Source organism: Bos indicus, chromosome 10 (genome assembly GCF_029378745.1).
Source record: "Bos indicus isolate NIAB-ARS_2022 breed Sahiwal x Tharparkar chromosome 10, NIAB-ARS_B.indTharparkar_mat_pri_1.0, whole genome shotgun sequence".
Taxonomy (NCBI): domain Eukaryota; kingdom Metazoa; phylum Chordata; class Mammalia; order Artiodactyla; family Bovidae; genus Bos; species Bos indicus.
Genome location: NC_091769.1, coordinates 30,267,611 through 30,283,110, shown reverse-complemented (window position 1 = coordinate 30,283,110; position 15,500 = coordinate 30,267,611). Strand labels below are relative to the sequence as shown.

General features: G+C 37.3%; 1 protein-coding gene across 1 annotated transcript in view; it reads left to right on the top strand.

The window, feature by feature from the left end:
- AQR (aquarius intron-binding spliceosomal factor) overlaps positions 1–12,088 on the top strand; it is an 88,448-nt gene extending 76,360 nt beyond the window's left edge. The window contains exon 35 of the mRNA XM_019968473.2: positions 4,381–12,088. Coding sequence (XP_019824032.2) covers positions 4,381–4,692 — 312 coding nt within the window. The 3' untranslated portion in view covers positions 4,693–12,088. The remainder of the gene's footprint in view (positions 1–4,380) is intronic.
- The last annotated feature ends 3,412 nt before the right edge of the window (positions 12,089–15,500 follow it).

Genomic DNA, 15,500 nt, shown 5'->3' with positions numbered 1-15,500 from the left:
CAAAGAATAGCAAGAAGAGATAAGAAAGCCTTCTTCAGCAATCAATGCAAAGAAATAGAGGAAAACAACAGAATGGGAAAGACTAGGGATCTCTTCAAGAAAATCAGAGATACCAAAGGAACATTTCATGCAAAGATGGGCTCTATAAAGGACAGAAATGGTATGGACCTAACAGAAGCAGAAGATATTGAGAAGAGATGGCAAGAATACACAGAAGAACTGTACAAAAAGATCTTCACGACCCAGATAATCACGACGGTGTGATCACTGACCTAGAGCCTGATATCTTGGAATGTGAAGTCAAGTGGGCTTTAGAAAGCATCACTACGAACAAAGCTAGTGGAGGTGATGGAATTCCAGTTGAGCTCTTTCAAATCCTGAAGATGACGCTGTGAAAGTGCTGCACTCAATATGCCAGCAAATTTGGAAAACTCAGCAGTGGCCACAGGACTGGAAAAGGTCAGTTTTCATTCCAATCCCAAAGAAAGGCAATGCCAAAGAATGCTCAAACTACCGCACAATTGCACTCATCTCACATGCTAGTAAAGTAATGCTCAAAATTCTCCAAGCTGGGCTTCAGCAATATGTGAACCGTGAACTTCCTGATGTTCAAGCTGGTTTTAGAAAAGGCAGAGGAACCAGAGATCAAATTGCCAACATCCGCTGGATCATGGAAAAAGCAAGAGAGTTCCAGAAAAACATCTATTTCTGCTTTCTTGACTGTGCCAAAGCCTTTGACTGTGTGGATCACAATAAACTGTGGAAAATTCTGAAAGAGATGGGAATACCAGACCACCTGATCTGCCTCTTGAGAAATTTGTGTGTAGGTCAGGAAGCAACAGTTAGAACTGGACATGGACAACAGACTGGTTCCAAATAGGAAAAGGAGTTCATCAAGGCTGTATATTGTCACCCTGTTTATTTAACTTATATGCAGAGTGCGTCATGAGAAACGCTGGACTGGAAGAAACACAAGCTGGAATCAAGATTGCAGGGAGAAATATCAATAACCTCAGATATGCAGATGACACCACCCTTATGGCAGAAAGTGAAGAGGAACTAAAAAGCCTCTTGATGAAAGTGAAAGAAGAGAGTGAAAAAGTTGGCTTAAAGCTCAACATTCAGAAAACAAAGATCGTGGCATCCGGTCCCATCACTTCATGGGAAATAGATGGGGAAACAGTGGAAACAGAGTCAGACTTTATTTTTCTGGGCTCCAAAATAACTACAGATGGTGACTGCAGCCATGAAATTAAAAGACGCTTACTCCTTGGAAGGAAAGTTATGACCAACCTAGATAGCATATTCAAAAGCAGAGACAGCCTGGCGTGCTACGATTCATGGGGTCGCAGAGTCGGACATGACTGAGCGACTGATCTGATCTGATCTGATGACTAAAATTGAGATTATGAACAGATACATTATTCCCCCCCTCCAAAGTTTTCCATGTACACCTGAATAATCCCTCTCATCCCTCACCAGTTCTTATTCCACCTTCTCCAGGAAACTGAGGATCTACTTTTTGTCACAATAATTAGTCACCATATTTTAGATGTTTATGTAAATAGACTCAAACAACATGTACTCTTTTTCCCCTACCTGTTATTGCTCAGCATTATTTTAATATTCATTTGTACTTCAGAATGTATCAGTAGTCCTTTTCCTTTTATTGTTGAATAAGCAATCCATTATACAGATGTGCTAAGTTTACCCATTCATAATTGATGGACATTTGGGTTTGCCTCCAACATTGGCTCTTACAAATGAAACTACTATGAACATTCTCCTACAAGTCTTGTACCTTCTCTTTGGTAAATTTCTAGGAGTGGAATGGTTGGGTAGTATGGGAAGTATGTATTCAACTGTTTTTAAGAAACTGCCCACCTGTCTTACAAAGTTGTCGTTGGTCAGTTGCTAAGTCATATCCGTTTCCGCAGCACTGTGGACTGCAGCTCGCCAGGCTTCCCTGTCCTTCACTGTCTTCTGGAGTTTGCTCAAACTCATGTCCGTTGAGTCAGTGATGCCATGCAACCATCTCATCCTCTGTCACCCTATTCTCCTCATGCCCTCAAGTCTTCCCCAGCATCAAGGTCTTTTCCAATGAGTGGCTCTTCACATCAGGTGGCCAAAGTATTAGAACTTTGGCATCAGAACTTCCAGTGAACATTCAGGGTTGATTTCCTTTAGGATTGACTAGTTTGATCTCCTTGCTATCCAAGGGACCTCTCAAGAATCTTCTGTAGCACCACAGTTCAATTCTTTGGCACTCAACATTCTTTATGGTCCAACTCTCACATCCGTACATGACTACTGGAAAAACCATAGCTTTGACCATAGTCTTACAAAATTGTACTATTTTATATTTGCACCAGCAATGTGTGAGTGCTCACACATACTTATGCTTGATCTTTTTTATTTTAGCATTCCAGTAAGTATGTAGTGGTCTCATTGTGGTTTTAATTGGTGTTTCTCTAATAACTATTGATGAACATCTTTTCATGTGGTTATTTGCCTTCTGTATATCTTACGTGAGGATGTGTCTATTTAGATCTCTCACTCTTTTGGGTTGTTTTATTATTAATGAGTTTTGAGAGTTTTAAATTTTAATCTGACTACAAGTTCCTCATCAGATGTTTGTTTTTACAAATACTTCCTAGTCTGTGACTTTTTTTTTTTTTTCATTTTTAGGTGTCTTTCAAGTCCCAGTGTATCAAGTTGTTTCTTTGTGATTCATACTTTTTATGTCCTAAAAGCATTTAGCATTACCCAAAGTTATGGTTTTATTCCAGCGTTTCATTCTAGAAGTTTTATAGTTTTTTTGTTATATTTATAAGTATGATACATTGTGAGTTAATTTATTTGGTGCAAGAGTTGAATTTTGCTCATTTCCATGTGAACATCCAGTTATTTCAACACCATTTCCTGAGGAGGCTGTTTTTTCCCCTCTGTTGACCTGACTTTTTTTTTTTTTTTTTTTAGATTAAAGCAATTTTTCAAATTGAGATCTAATTGACACATAATTTTATGTTAGTTTCAGGTGTATAAAATAATGATTTGATATTTCTATACATTGCAAAACAATCACCACAATAAATCTAGTTAATATCCTTCGCCACACAAAATTGCACATTTTTTTTCCTAATGTTGAGAATTTTTAAGATCTTGTGGTTTTAGTAAAAAAAAAATCCATTGACTGTATATGTGAGAGTCTTATTTTTGGGCTTTCTGTCTTGCTCTGTTGATCTTTGTGTCTTTCCTTTTGCCATTACACTATCTTTCTTAGAATTTCTTTATAGTAAATATTGAAATTAGATAATGTGAGTCCTAGAAATTCCCTTGGTAGTCCGGTGGCTAGGAAGGACCCCACGCTTTCACTGCCAAGGGCACAGGCTCAATCGCTGGTCAGGGAACTAAGATATTGCATGCCGCACATTACGGCCAAAATGATAATAATGGTAATGTTACTCCTTCATTTTTGTTGTTCTTTTTCAAAATGTTTTTGCCTATTCTAGTTCCTTTGCTTTTCTCTTTACATTTTAGAATCAGCCTATCTCTTTCTATCCCTAGACAAAAGCATGCTGAGGTTTTGATTAGGATTTTTGAGTGTTATTGCTTAGGATTAATTTGGGAGAAATTAACATAACAATAGTTAGTCTTCTTTCCATGAGTATGATATCCCTCTCCACTATATTTAGGTCTTTGAATTCTCTCATCAGTGTTGGGCAGCTTTCAGCCTACAGCCTTCATACATATGTTGTTAGTTTTATCGCTAAGTATTTCGCATTTTGTGCTGCCATTGTGAATACTGCTTTAAATTTTTTTCAGTTTCCAACAAGAGAAACAAAATTCCTAAAGAAAGAAGCCAAGCCTTAGCTCCAGAAAGGGAAGCCGAGTATATAGGGCTGCTCCAGTGCTCTGGTTAAGTGGGACAGAAGCCCTGTACTTGCTGCTCTCTCCCTGCCTTGTCTCAAGGCTTGGTTCATCTTCCCCCTCACAGTGCTCCTTGATTGAAGTGGGCCTTTTCTTGAGTTGGTGTGCCAGTCAGTCCTAATCAGCCACTCTTTTCCAGTGTTTATAATAAGTTCCTTTATGAAAAAATTTAATAGCTTTTGATATTGGTTTTTCTCCCCAAAGATTTAATATATATTCTCATCTTATTATCTGATATCTGTGTAAGCATATTCCATGGAATTGACAAAACCTAGGCCATTATCATCAGAGTTGTTACCTCTGCAATATAAAACAGCCCTCAGTGTTTTGGAGCTTTCTAGGGTGACAGTATCTATTAGGAAGATAATGCGGGAGCGTAACTTTATAAGCCAGGTGGATTTTTTGTTTTTTGATTCATTAATGTTTTCCCTCTTTTTTTTTCTTCATCAGACTTTATTACAGCTACCACCTGCTATGGTAGAAGAAAGTGAGGAAGTTCAAAGTCAGGAAACAGAATTGGAAACAGAAGAAGAGGCCATGTCTGCTCAAGCTGACATTGTACCTGATGAAGCAACAGATGCCAGCTCCAGTCAGGAAACCTCAGCCTCTGAGACTGAAACCACCCCCAACCAGACAGGAGCCAGCTCCAGTCCAGAGGCTATCCCTGCTGAGTCTGAGATCACTGGGACAGGACCGGTAACTGTACCATCGGAGAATAACACCCCTCATGATGTCACATCCACTCCCGGAGAAACCGAGTAGCCAAGCTGTAGCCCTTCTTAGAGAGAACATTTCATTAACAAAGTCATAGGTAAAGTTACTTCTTGTATTTTATATATGCTTCTGCCATTATAATGGCACTAATTAATATTCAGTCCTTATTTTTGTTAGCTGATTGTCAGTGTTTGTCGTCTTGGATATATTAAAAAAGAATGTATGTGTATATTTTATTTGTTCAATCAGAAGAATAAATAACCATTCCTTTGCTATTTTGATCATTAACTATGTCTGTAATCATACCGACATTAGAAGAATTTTGTATGGAATAATAGTTCACATTTTTAGTGAACTTCTCTAAAAAAAAAGGATAAAATGTACTGGAATTAACCATAAATGACCTTAATTAAGCAAGTGTCCAAATTGGGGAGGAAATCATTTCTTCTATCATAGTGTGAGATGATCAGGTCATGTGTCTTTCTGTCCTTCATTTCTTTGCTGTCTTCCTTGATGGAAAGGCATTAACACCACAGGATATAGATTACTCCAGTCCATCGAAGAGGACATGCATTTCCTTCCCCCAGACCTCAGAGTGTGTTAGAGTCACCTAGAATGTCTATTCTTGAGGCTGCTCCAGAACTAACGAATCAGAGTCTCAGGGTTAGAGCCCAGGAGCCTGCATTTTTATGTTTACAGGTGCTACACCATTAACATTTGAATTGCTGACTGAATGGCATTGGATTAGTCTGGTGAAGACTGAGCCAAAATTCGTCATTCAGCTAAACAAGAAGAATCTGGCAAATCCATCTGGGCAGGAGCAAAGGTCCAGGGTCCAGGCAGTGAAAATCAGTGAACTTATTTAATTCCTGTATTCATGATGGATTTCTCCCAACACAGAGGTTCTAAGTTTTCTGTCTTGTTTAGTTCTCCTGATAGATAGCCAACTACAAGGAGACCTCAAGGTAAAATGTGCTTCAGATTTGGGAAAGCAACTGTACTAGGACCTTGCTACTCAAGTGTGGTTTGCAAATCAGCAGCATCAGTGTTGCGCTGAAATTTGTTAGAAATTCAAAAGTTTGGGCTGTAGCCCAGGTCTACTAAATCTCAGTCCACATTACCACAAAGTCCCTTGGTGATTCATCTGCACTTTGTAGTTTGAGAAGCACTGTACTGAGATTACTGTGCTGTCCTCACATGAGCCAGAGGTAGAACAGTGATTCTGTGATGATAGAATTTACAGTGAGTATGACTTATGTTTTCTGACAATGAACCTCTACTTACAAGGTCCCTGGGCATGGTGACCAGAGAAGAGATGAATATGTATATGTGGGGAGGGTGAGATTGCCCACTGGCTCTCTTCCCGCTTTCCACATCTGCTGGAGTGGCTAAGGGGCACATTTCCCCAAAGTTCTCCTCCAGTGCATCTACCTTGAGGCCTGACCATGTCCAACAAAGTTTTGAAGAATTAAGCAAGAATTAGCACAGTGCCAGTGAAATGCTTCTCTGGTCTTAACATTTCGAAGGAATGATGAATTTGTCAGGACATTAAACCCAGAAAGTCAAGTCCCTGATATTTTTGAGTAACTAGTGTTTACTTAACTTTACCAGTCTATGGTGGGTGTCATTTAGACTCTCATCTTGATGCTTCCCGCAGCATCAACAATTGTGTAAAGATTGGATGGGGAGGGGGAAATGAAGTGATAGGATAATGAGGAGAGTGAAATGCCAAGGAAACTAAACTCAGAAACCCACCTCTGTTTGTTAGCAGAGCCAGGATGGCACCAAACGGTCTGTTACGTAATTTCTCTGGGTATAAGCATTTGAAACCAGGTGTTGTGGGCCTCACCTAGTGTGAGGACTACTCTCAGAATTATTTTCATTTGTGAATATATAGTATCAGGCCAAGCAAGAGGGAAAGCAGCTTTACCGTATTACTGTCTTTCCTAGATAAGATTGATTTTTCCCTCTAGCCTTTAGAGGATATGAATCATGGTACCTGAAACCAAAATAAGCAAACTGTTGTGCTGTCTTTCCTTAAATAAATCATTTCCCTAAGACTGTATATCACTCTGTCTAACTCGGTGACTGAACTTTTTTATCGGCCACCTGATTTTTATCACTAACAAGAAAATTTTAACTGGAAGGTAAATAATTTCTTTGCCTTCATCAAATTAAGAAAGGGATAATGAAGGGGGACTTGAATTATTTTAAATTGTTTATTCACTAGAAAGGCCAGTGAATTGCAGTTGACTATAAAATTGTGTAATTTTTAAAGGAACTTAAGAGAGCTTTTCTTATTTTAAATAATGAGGAAACTGAATCAGAGGTTCTTAACCAGGGTCACAACTGTGGGAGACTGGGGTAGAATCCAGTTTATAGACTAGGGCAGTTTTTGCTTTTTTTTTTTAAGTCAACCACACTTGAGCACTTGCTTCATAAATGTAAAAATTTTCTATTTAACTTGGAGTTACTACAGACACAGGTATTCTCGCCAGGTGACCATTTCAGATTAATGTTCCCATTGCTCTGCATCCTGTTTTTCGTATTTGAATATGTCATGATTTTGGAGTTTATTTTTAAAAGCAAACCAAAAAGACACATGCCAAGAGAAATAGCATGAAATGAAGCAATTCAAGTATTTAGACTTTTTCCCACAAAATGCTGAGTTAAGAAAGTTCGTTACCAGCAGTTGAGAATAAATAGCTGTATTGATTTGGGCAAGTGAGTGGAAAGATCTAAATATTATCAGTTCCCTTGAAGTTAGTGTGATGATAAAAGATATTTTGTTAGATACCGAGAGAAATAGTACAGATGGACCATTTGTGCTCCTATAAAAAATGAAGTTTTTTATGATCAGGAGACAACATGATATTGTAAAACAGACTTTGGATTCATCCAGTCCTGACTTAAATTTTACTTCATTTGCTCATCAGTATTTGGTTTGACCTTGACAAGTATTATAACCTCTCTTAAGTCCCAGTTTTGTTATCTACAAAATGGGGGAAAGATCTGTTTGTTTGTTAATAGGGTAATTCTTACGAAAATATCTGCCACCTGGCTGCTCAGTAAATACCAGTACCCACCCCACCCCACCCCACCCCCGCCCTCCATTTTCCTCCAAATCTTTTATTACCAAATAATTCTCTGACTCGAGCACCTAGCTATGCCCCGACCCAGGGAGCATGGAGGACAATGAAGGCCAAACGTGGCGGCAGTTGACATTTGAGATCAAGGGTCAAATTTACTGATTCAGAACCTTGAAATCAGCCCATAACAACATTGAGGAAGGTCTCTGCTGAAATTAAAATATCTGGCAGATGAAGACGCTAGGTATCATTGTGCTTGGGATGTACTGATAACATCAGTTCTGTATCCTGTATCACCCACCTCAAGATCATCTATATTATTGTACTTATCTAGCTTGAATATGCTTTTTCCTTTTCATCTTGCAGTCACTCATATAGTGTTTTAGAGATGTTTCTTCAATTAAAATAAGATTAAACAGATTGAAAAAAAAAAAAAACGACCTTTTTGCACACGCCAAAAAAGCTGTTAAAAACAGGCAGTGCTTTGCTTCCTGTGAAAAATGCTTGGCCGTTAGCCTTTGTAATTATGAAGCAGTCATGTTAATAGATGTTTAAGAATGATAACAACTGGAGCTGTACTGAGCCAGTAATGGAAATGAGCATGTGAGACTGTTTTTTCTTTATCCATTGCTACTCTTCAGTGCCCAAGAAAGGGTTCTAATTCAGAAGTATCCAAAAGCTTTGGACATTCTTGTCTTCCTTCATAGAGACAAACCCCAGCTCAGCCTTCTGGAGCATGACTCAGAATGCAGCACAGTTGCTGTGCAGACTGACAGCTTTATTGCTGGCTCTGCCTTTTTGTTTCCATTTAACATCACTGCCTACTTAAACTTTTGCACTTACATATAAAGATGGCTGATCCCAGTATTTCTCAACATATGTTACAAAAACCATTCATCTGAAAGAATACTTGGAAAAAAACACATTCCATGGTCAAATAAGTTTGAGGAACATAATTAATTATTATTCCCCATTTGTAGACTAATAGTGCATTGTTAGTTAATGAAAAAGGTTATTTACTGCTGGAAAAAAATCAAGTTAACTTTATTTAATCTAGCATTTCTCAAACTTATTTGACATTGGAACTCTTTCTTTTTCTTCTTTAAATTAAGACATTCCAGGGAACTGGTTCTGAGGTTTGATATTTTTACATTAGCAAATGAACTTTGATTCCCCCTTAGAAAATGAGGGGGGTAAGAATATACAAGCCCCAAAAATGCTGCTTTGGCAAAAGGAATATTTTGAGCTGAAGGCAGTTGAGAAGACGCAGATACAGGAAGTTTTCTCAGTCCTTTTGCTTCTGCCTGAAAGCAGGGCATGAATTTCCCTTTGTAAAGATGTCCCCTCTCTCCTGAACTAGGAAGAAAACACCCCTTATTACTACACACAGAGATGATGCTGAAATGAGTCTGCATAAACCTTACTAAATAACTCACCCTTATCTTCCATTAATTTCCCCATATATTTACTTTCCCACAATTTACAACCCCTAAAAACTCAAACTCCTTTTTTTGCCTTATTTACTTTTCCATAATTTATTATCTTTTGTTAAAATAGTATATAAGCTTAGAAGCCTAATAGTCTGGGTGGAATTTTTACTTCTTTTCTGTGCAACTCCATGGAAGTAAAGTTAAAAAACATCAATTAAATTTATATGCCGTTTCTCCTATCAATTTGTCTTTTATCAACTTAATTCATAGGCCCCAGTTACAGACCTAAGAAGGCAGAGGAAAAGTTTTCTCTCCCCTACAAAAATAAGACTTTAATACATTGTTTTTCCACAAGTAACCAGAGGCTCAAGTAACAGCAGAAGAATCTAGAGGTGAAGTGATTTGTACAAAATGTCATAGTGTAATTTGTTGAGTGTCATGTGGTATTAATAGCAACATCCTGAAAATGCAAATGAGTAAAAATTTGATCAGTGTACCATGACATTTGTTCATGTGAGCCTTCGAAGAAAAGGTCACTGAGCATTTTCTGTTTACATTTTAATTTTAGGCTCCAAGATTTCACACCAACTTTTTCTCATTTTTTTTACTCTGCAGTAAAAGAACAGTCTATGTATTTCCAATGTGTGTTGTTTTCTCAGTTCTCTAAATGGGTGTTTTCTTTAAAAGTTTGTTTCAAAAAGGGAGAGGATTTAACATGGGCAACGGGGGTGCACCAGAAATAATAGAAGAAAATTTAGACAAATATAAAACATGAAAAAAATTTCCTTTCAGAAAAATGTAAGAGAGAAGACCCCAAAACTTACCTTGCATCAGACATGTTGAATTCTCTCTTAGTTGATCTCCAGAGATGACTGCCCACTTCTCTCTTTCTCTCCATCTTTGACTTAACTTGGTACATTCACCTGAGACCTCATCTCACAGTAAATCTAAGGGCAAGAACTTCAATGGTAGCTGTTTCTCCTTGGGGGATGCCTGGTTTAATATGAATAGCTATTTTGAGAAACTGATTTTATCAACCTTTTTTTTAAAAAAGTCAAGAGTTCCTGGTAGAAGGTGGTCATATAAAATATTATCTTTTTCTTCTCCAGGCATTCATTCACTTTGAGGGGAGTTTTCTTCTGGCTTTTAGTTCAGCTGTTCACGATGAACGTGGTTCTGTATGACTGTGTTTCTATCACCCCTCTGCTTCTAGCAGCACTTCCCAGTGCTGGTTTCTTCTAACCCCAGACTTCCCCAGGAACAGTAGTGGAACAAGAATAGACGAGGTTAATTTACATTTTACTTTGCTGGTTGACTGCTTGTCACAGAAGTGAATTAAGTTATACGTAATAAACTGTTGGAAGATATCTTTGAAACGGTCTAATTCTTGACTATTCCTAGACTGAGTCTCTCCTGTGTGACAGGCAACAATGCCATAGTTCATAGAGGAGAAGCACCGAGGCATTGGCTGGTTTGCCTCGGACACGATGGTTAGTTTAACTGGGACGAGAACCACCATCTGATAAGCAGGCAGATCCCTCACCTCACAGATGAGTAAGGCAAACCTACCAAAGAGTTCCTCTCGCGGGAATTCCCTGGTGGTCCAGGGGGTAAGACTCCACATTTTCACTGCCACGGTCCCAGAGTTCAATGCCGGGTCAGGGAGCTGAGATCCCACAAGCTGTGCAGTGTGGCCAGAAAAAAAAAAAAAGAATTCCTCCCAGGCTTAGAATACCAAAGAGAAGACTAGGTTGCCAGAATCAGGATAGAGAATAAGAGGTCTATAAAAAAAGATACGCTTTGATGTTTACAGTGTTTATACTTAAGGGTGAAAGCCAAATTAATATTTCTTTTGGATTGAAAAGAGTATGAGAAACATATAATGTGAAGGGACTGTAGTAAGTAATGTTTAATTGTCAAAATGCTAGTTAATTATCCTAAAGCTATTTTTTATTTTTAAGCAAAGCCAAAAGAGGTTAAATAGCAATTTTGAAAGACTGTAGTAAATGATAAGGGAAAAGTTAGAATGTACCAAGACCTGCACTTTGAATTACTATTATAGGCATACCTCAGAGATACTCTGTGTGTGTTCCAGACCACTACAATAAATTGAATATTACAATAAAATGAGTCACAATATTTCAGCTCCCTAGTACATATAAAAGTTGTTTACACTAAAATGTAGTCTATTAAGTATGCTAAATAGCATTATGTCTAAAAAGATGTACACACCTTCGTTTAATATTACAAAAGAAATCTCTAACCATCATCTTAACATTTAGCGAGTCATAATCTTTTTGTAGTAATAACATGCAGGATCACAGATCACCATAATAAATATAACAATAATGAAAACAGTATGAAGTATTATAACAATTACTAAAATGTAGCACAGAGACACAAAGTGAGCAAATGCTGTTGGAGAAGTGACACTAATGGATGCCAGGTTGCCACAAACCTTCAATTGTTAAAAAGTAGGATCCATAAAAAAGTAGTATCTTCAGTGCACTGTTCTGTAGCCTTTGTCACAAATCAAATAATTGTGTATCTGTGGGTCTGTTTCTGAAATAGTTTCATTGTTCTATTTTTCTTTTTTGGTGCCAGCATTTCACTGGTTTAATTACTGCAGCTCTATATTAAATCTTGACGTCTGGTTGTGTATTCTCCCTTAGCTATATTCTTCAAGATATTGGCCACTCTTTAGTTATCTGTTTTATAGATAGTATATATATTTATGTCGATTCCAGTCTCCCAATTGAAAATCCATAAAAGAAGGGATATATATATATGGCTGATTCACTTAGCTGTACAGCAGAAAGTAACACAACTTTGTAAAGCAATAATACACCAATAAAAAAAAATTTTTAGGCTATTGACCACTCTTAATCTCTGTATACACTTTAGAATCATCTTGTAAGTTCTTTTTTTTGTGTGTCAATTCTATAAAAAAAAAACTTGCTTGAATTTTTATTGGGATTGCATTGATTTTATAGACCAATTTGGAGGAAAGCTGACATCTTTATCATCTAGGAATGAGTCATCTCTTTCTGTTTTACTTAAGCCTTCTTTAATCTCAGTAATGTTTTGTAAGTTTTCTAGATTAAGGTTCTGGCCATCTTTTGTTAAATTTATTTATATTTGATTTTTTATACTATAAATGGTACTTTAAAACCTATGGTTTATCATTATGTTTTGTCATTGTTTGTTACTGGTATATAGAAATACAGTTTATTTCTTGTGTGATATGTAACAATCTTGCTGAGTTCACTTATTTCTTATGGTTTGACTGTAGATTATTTTGAATTATCTACATATATAATCAAGTCACCTATATAAATAATGGTAGTTTTATTTCTTCTTCAATCATTGTACTTCTTATTTCCCTTTTAATCTCTGTGCCTTATTGACCTATTGAAGACATCCAGTACACTGTTAAATGGAGGCAATCAAAGTGAGTATCTGTGTCTCCTCCCAGTCTTAGAAACAAAGCTTTCAGTATTTAACCATTAAGTATAGTGTTTGCCATAGGTCTTTGTAACACCCAGATTTTAAGAGTTTCCTTCTATCCCTAGTTTGCCAAGTGTTTTTCTTTTTAACATGAATAGATGTTGAAATCTCACAAATACTTTTTGTGTATCCATCAACATGATTATATGCTTTTTCTCCTTTATTGGATTAATGTGGTGAATTGCACTGGTTTATTTTTCTATTGATTTTTTTTTTCTTCAGGTCATGGGCCAAAATTATTCTTCAGGTGCCTAATAACTTTAGTTGAATACTAGAAATTACAAGTGCTATGTGTTTTAATGTTTAGATTTTATTGTCTTCCTGTAAAGACTGTTGAAGTCTGTTTTAGCAGGCAGTTAATTGTGGGTATTAGATTGATTTTTGTGTTTTTTGTTTTGGTTTGGTTTTGGGGGGTGGGGCACAATACATGTCCTGCAGGATCTTAGTTACTTGACTAAGGATCGAACCCTCACCCCCAGCAGTAGAAGTGTGGAGTCTTAACCACTGGTCCATCAGGAAGGTCCCTAGGTTGATCTTTTTTGTATTTGTTTTTAAACTTTGTTACGCAAGTATAGTAGGGCTTCCCTGATGGCTCAAACGGTAAAGAATCTGCCTGCTATGCAGAAGACTCGTGTATGATCCCTGGGTTGGGACGATTCCTTGGAGGAGGGCATGGCAACCCACTCCAGTGTTCTTGCCTAGAGAATTCCAAGGACAGAGGAGCCTGGCGGGTACAGTCCATCGGGTCACAAAGAGTCAGACACGACAGAGCAACACAGCAGAGCACACAGGTATAGAGTACTTTTAGGTCTGTCACTAAATTGTGACCTTTCTGTGGTCACTGCCCCAGGTGTTCAACTGAGGTGTCTGTACTTGAGCTGGTAGAAATTTAAACCTTGATTTTCGTGTGAGCTCTGGGAAATATTTAGCTTATAGTGCCCAGATTCTTTGATTGACTTCATGGAGTTTCACCCTGTATATGTACAGGTGAGTATTCAGCCAAAGACTCGAGGGAACCCCTGTTCAAACTTCTGGACTTCTTTCTACGCATAATTCTCTCCTTTCGTAGACTCTGCCCCCAAAGTCCACCCAGCTCAGCCTCCTCAGGTTACAGTTCCTAAAGTCACTGAGGCTGCTGGGCTTCTACTCAGGTTCTCCTTCTGTGTGCTGCTGTTTGGGAAGTTCCTTTTTGGCAAAAAGCCAAGGCAATCACAGAGCTCACTTTATTTTATTTCCTTCAGAGATCACAGATCTTTGTTGCCTGTTGTTCAATGTCTGAAAATAGTTGCTTTGTATATTTTGTCCAGTTTCCTAGTTGATTATAGTGAGATGATGAGTTACTATGAGCAAAAGCAGAGGTTCTTACATTGATTGGATTTTCAAATATTAAAGCGACCTCATATTCCTATACTTTGGCCTCCTAATGGGAAGAACTGACTCAATGGAAAAGACCCTGATGCTGGGAAAGATTGAAGGCAAGAGGAGAAGGGGACAAGAAAGGAACAGAGGATGAGATGGTTGGATGGCATCTCTGACCCGATGGACATGAGTTTGAGCAAGCTCCGGGAGACAGTGAAGGACAGGGAAGCCCAGCATGCTGCAGTCCATGAGAATGCAAAGAGTCAGACATGACTGAGCAACTGAACTGAACATATTCCTAATATTTAAAAAATAATTGCTATATCAAGTGTACTAATCCTTTTATTAGGATTCTTGCATCTGTGTTTATGTGAGGTGGTTCTATAATTATGATGATGATGATATTAGTTTATCAGATTATCAAGATTACTTTGACCTCATAAATTCAGTTGAATTTTCTGTTTCTTTCACTGGAAGTGATTTTGTAAAAGTGGTGTCATTTTTTTTTTTAGCATTTGGAACATTTTACCAGTGATGTCACCTCAGCCTGGAGATTTCTTTGTGAGAAGGTTTTAAATTTCAGATTAATTTATTTAATGGTATAGGACTATTCTGCTTCTTGTTGTGTGTTGGTTTTGGTTAGTTGTTTTTCCATGGGTATTTGTCCATTTAAGCTGAATTTTCAAATTTTTGTGGGCAAAAGTGATTATTATCAATTTTTTAGCTCAGCTCTAGCTGTATTGCACACATCCCATATGTTTCCATTAACATCCATTTCAAGATATTTTCTAATTTCCACTGGGACTTTTTTAAACACATTTTTTCATATTCTTTGAAAATGTTTTGGAGCTTAATAGATACGGTAGTTGCACAACATTGTAAATGCACTAAATACTACTTAATTGTTCCCCTTAAGATGGTTAACTTTATGTTACATGAATTTCACCTCAATTAAAAAAAAAAAAAAAAACACCTTTTAAGAAGTGAGTCTCTTAATTTCTAAGCATTTGGGCATCTTTCTTATCTTTCTGTTATTGCTAGCTTTGTTCCACCATGCTCAGAGAACTACGTTGTATGATAATAATCCCTTGAAATTGTCAGGACTTTTATGGTACATGTTTCATATGTCCTTGAAAAGATTGTGCATTTTGTAGTAGTTAGGTTCCCTTAGGTCAAGTTTGTTAATTGTTTTGTTTGCATCCTTATATTCTCACTTTTTTTTTTTTTTTTTTTTTGTCTGCTTGTTTTATCAGTTACTGAGAGGTGTGTTTAAAAAAAAAAATCTGAGTGTGTTATAGACTTGTGTATTTCTTCTTTGAGTTCTCAAGTTTTGCTTTGTGTATTTTAAGACCCTGTTATTAAAAGCGTACAAACAGAATTATCATACCTTCTTGATGGGTGGATTTTTAATTATTTAGAAATTTCTCTGTTTAAATATACTTCTTGCCTTCAAGACTACCTTGTCTAACAT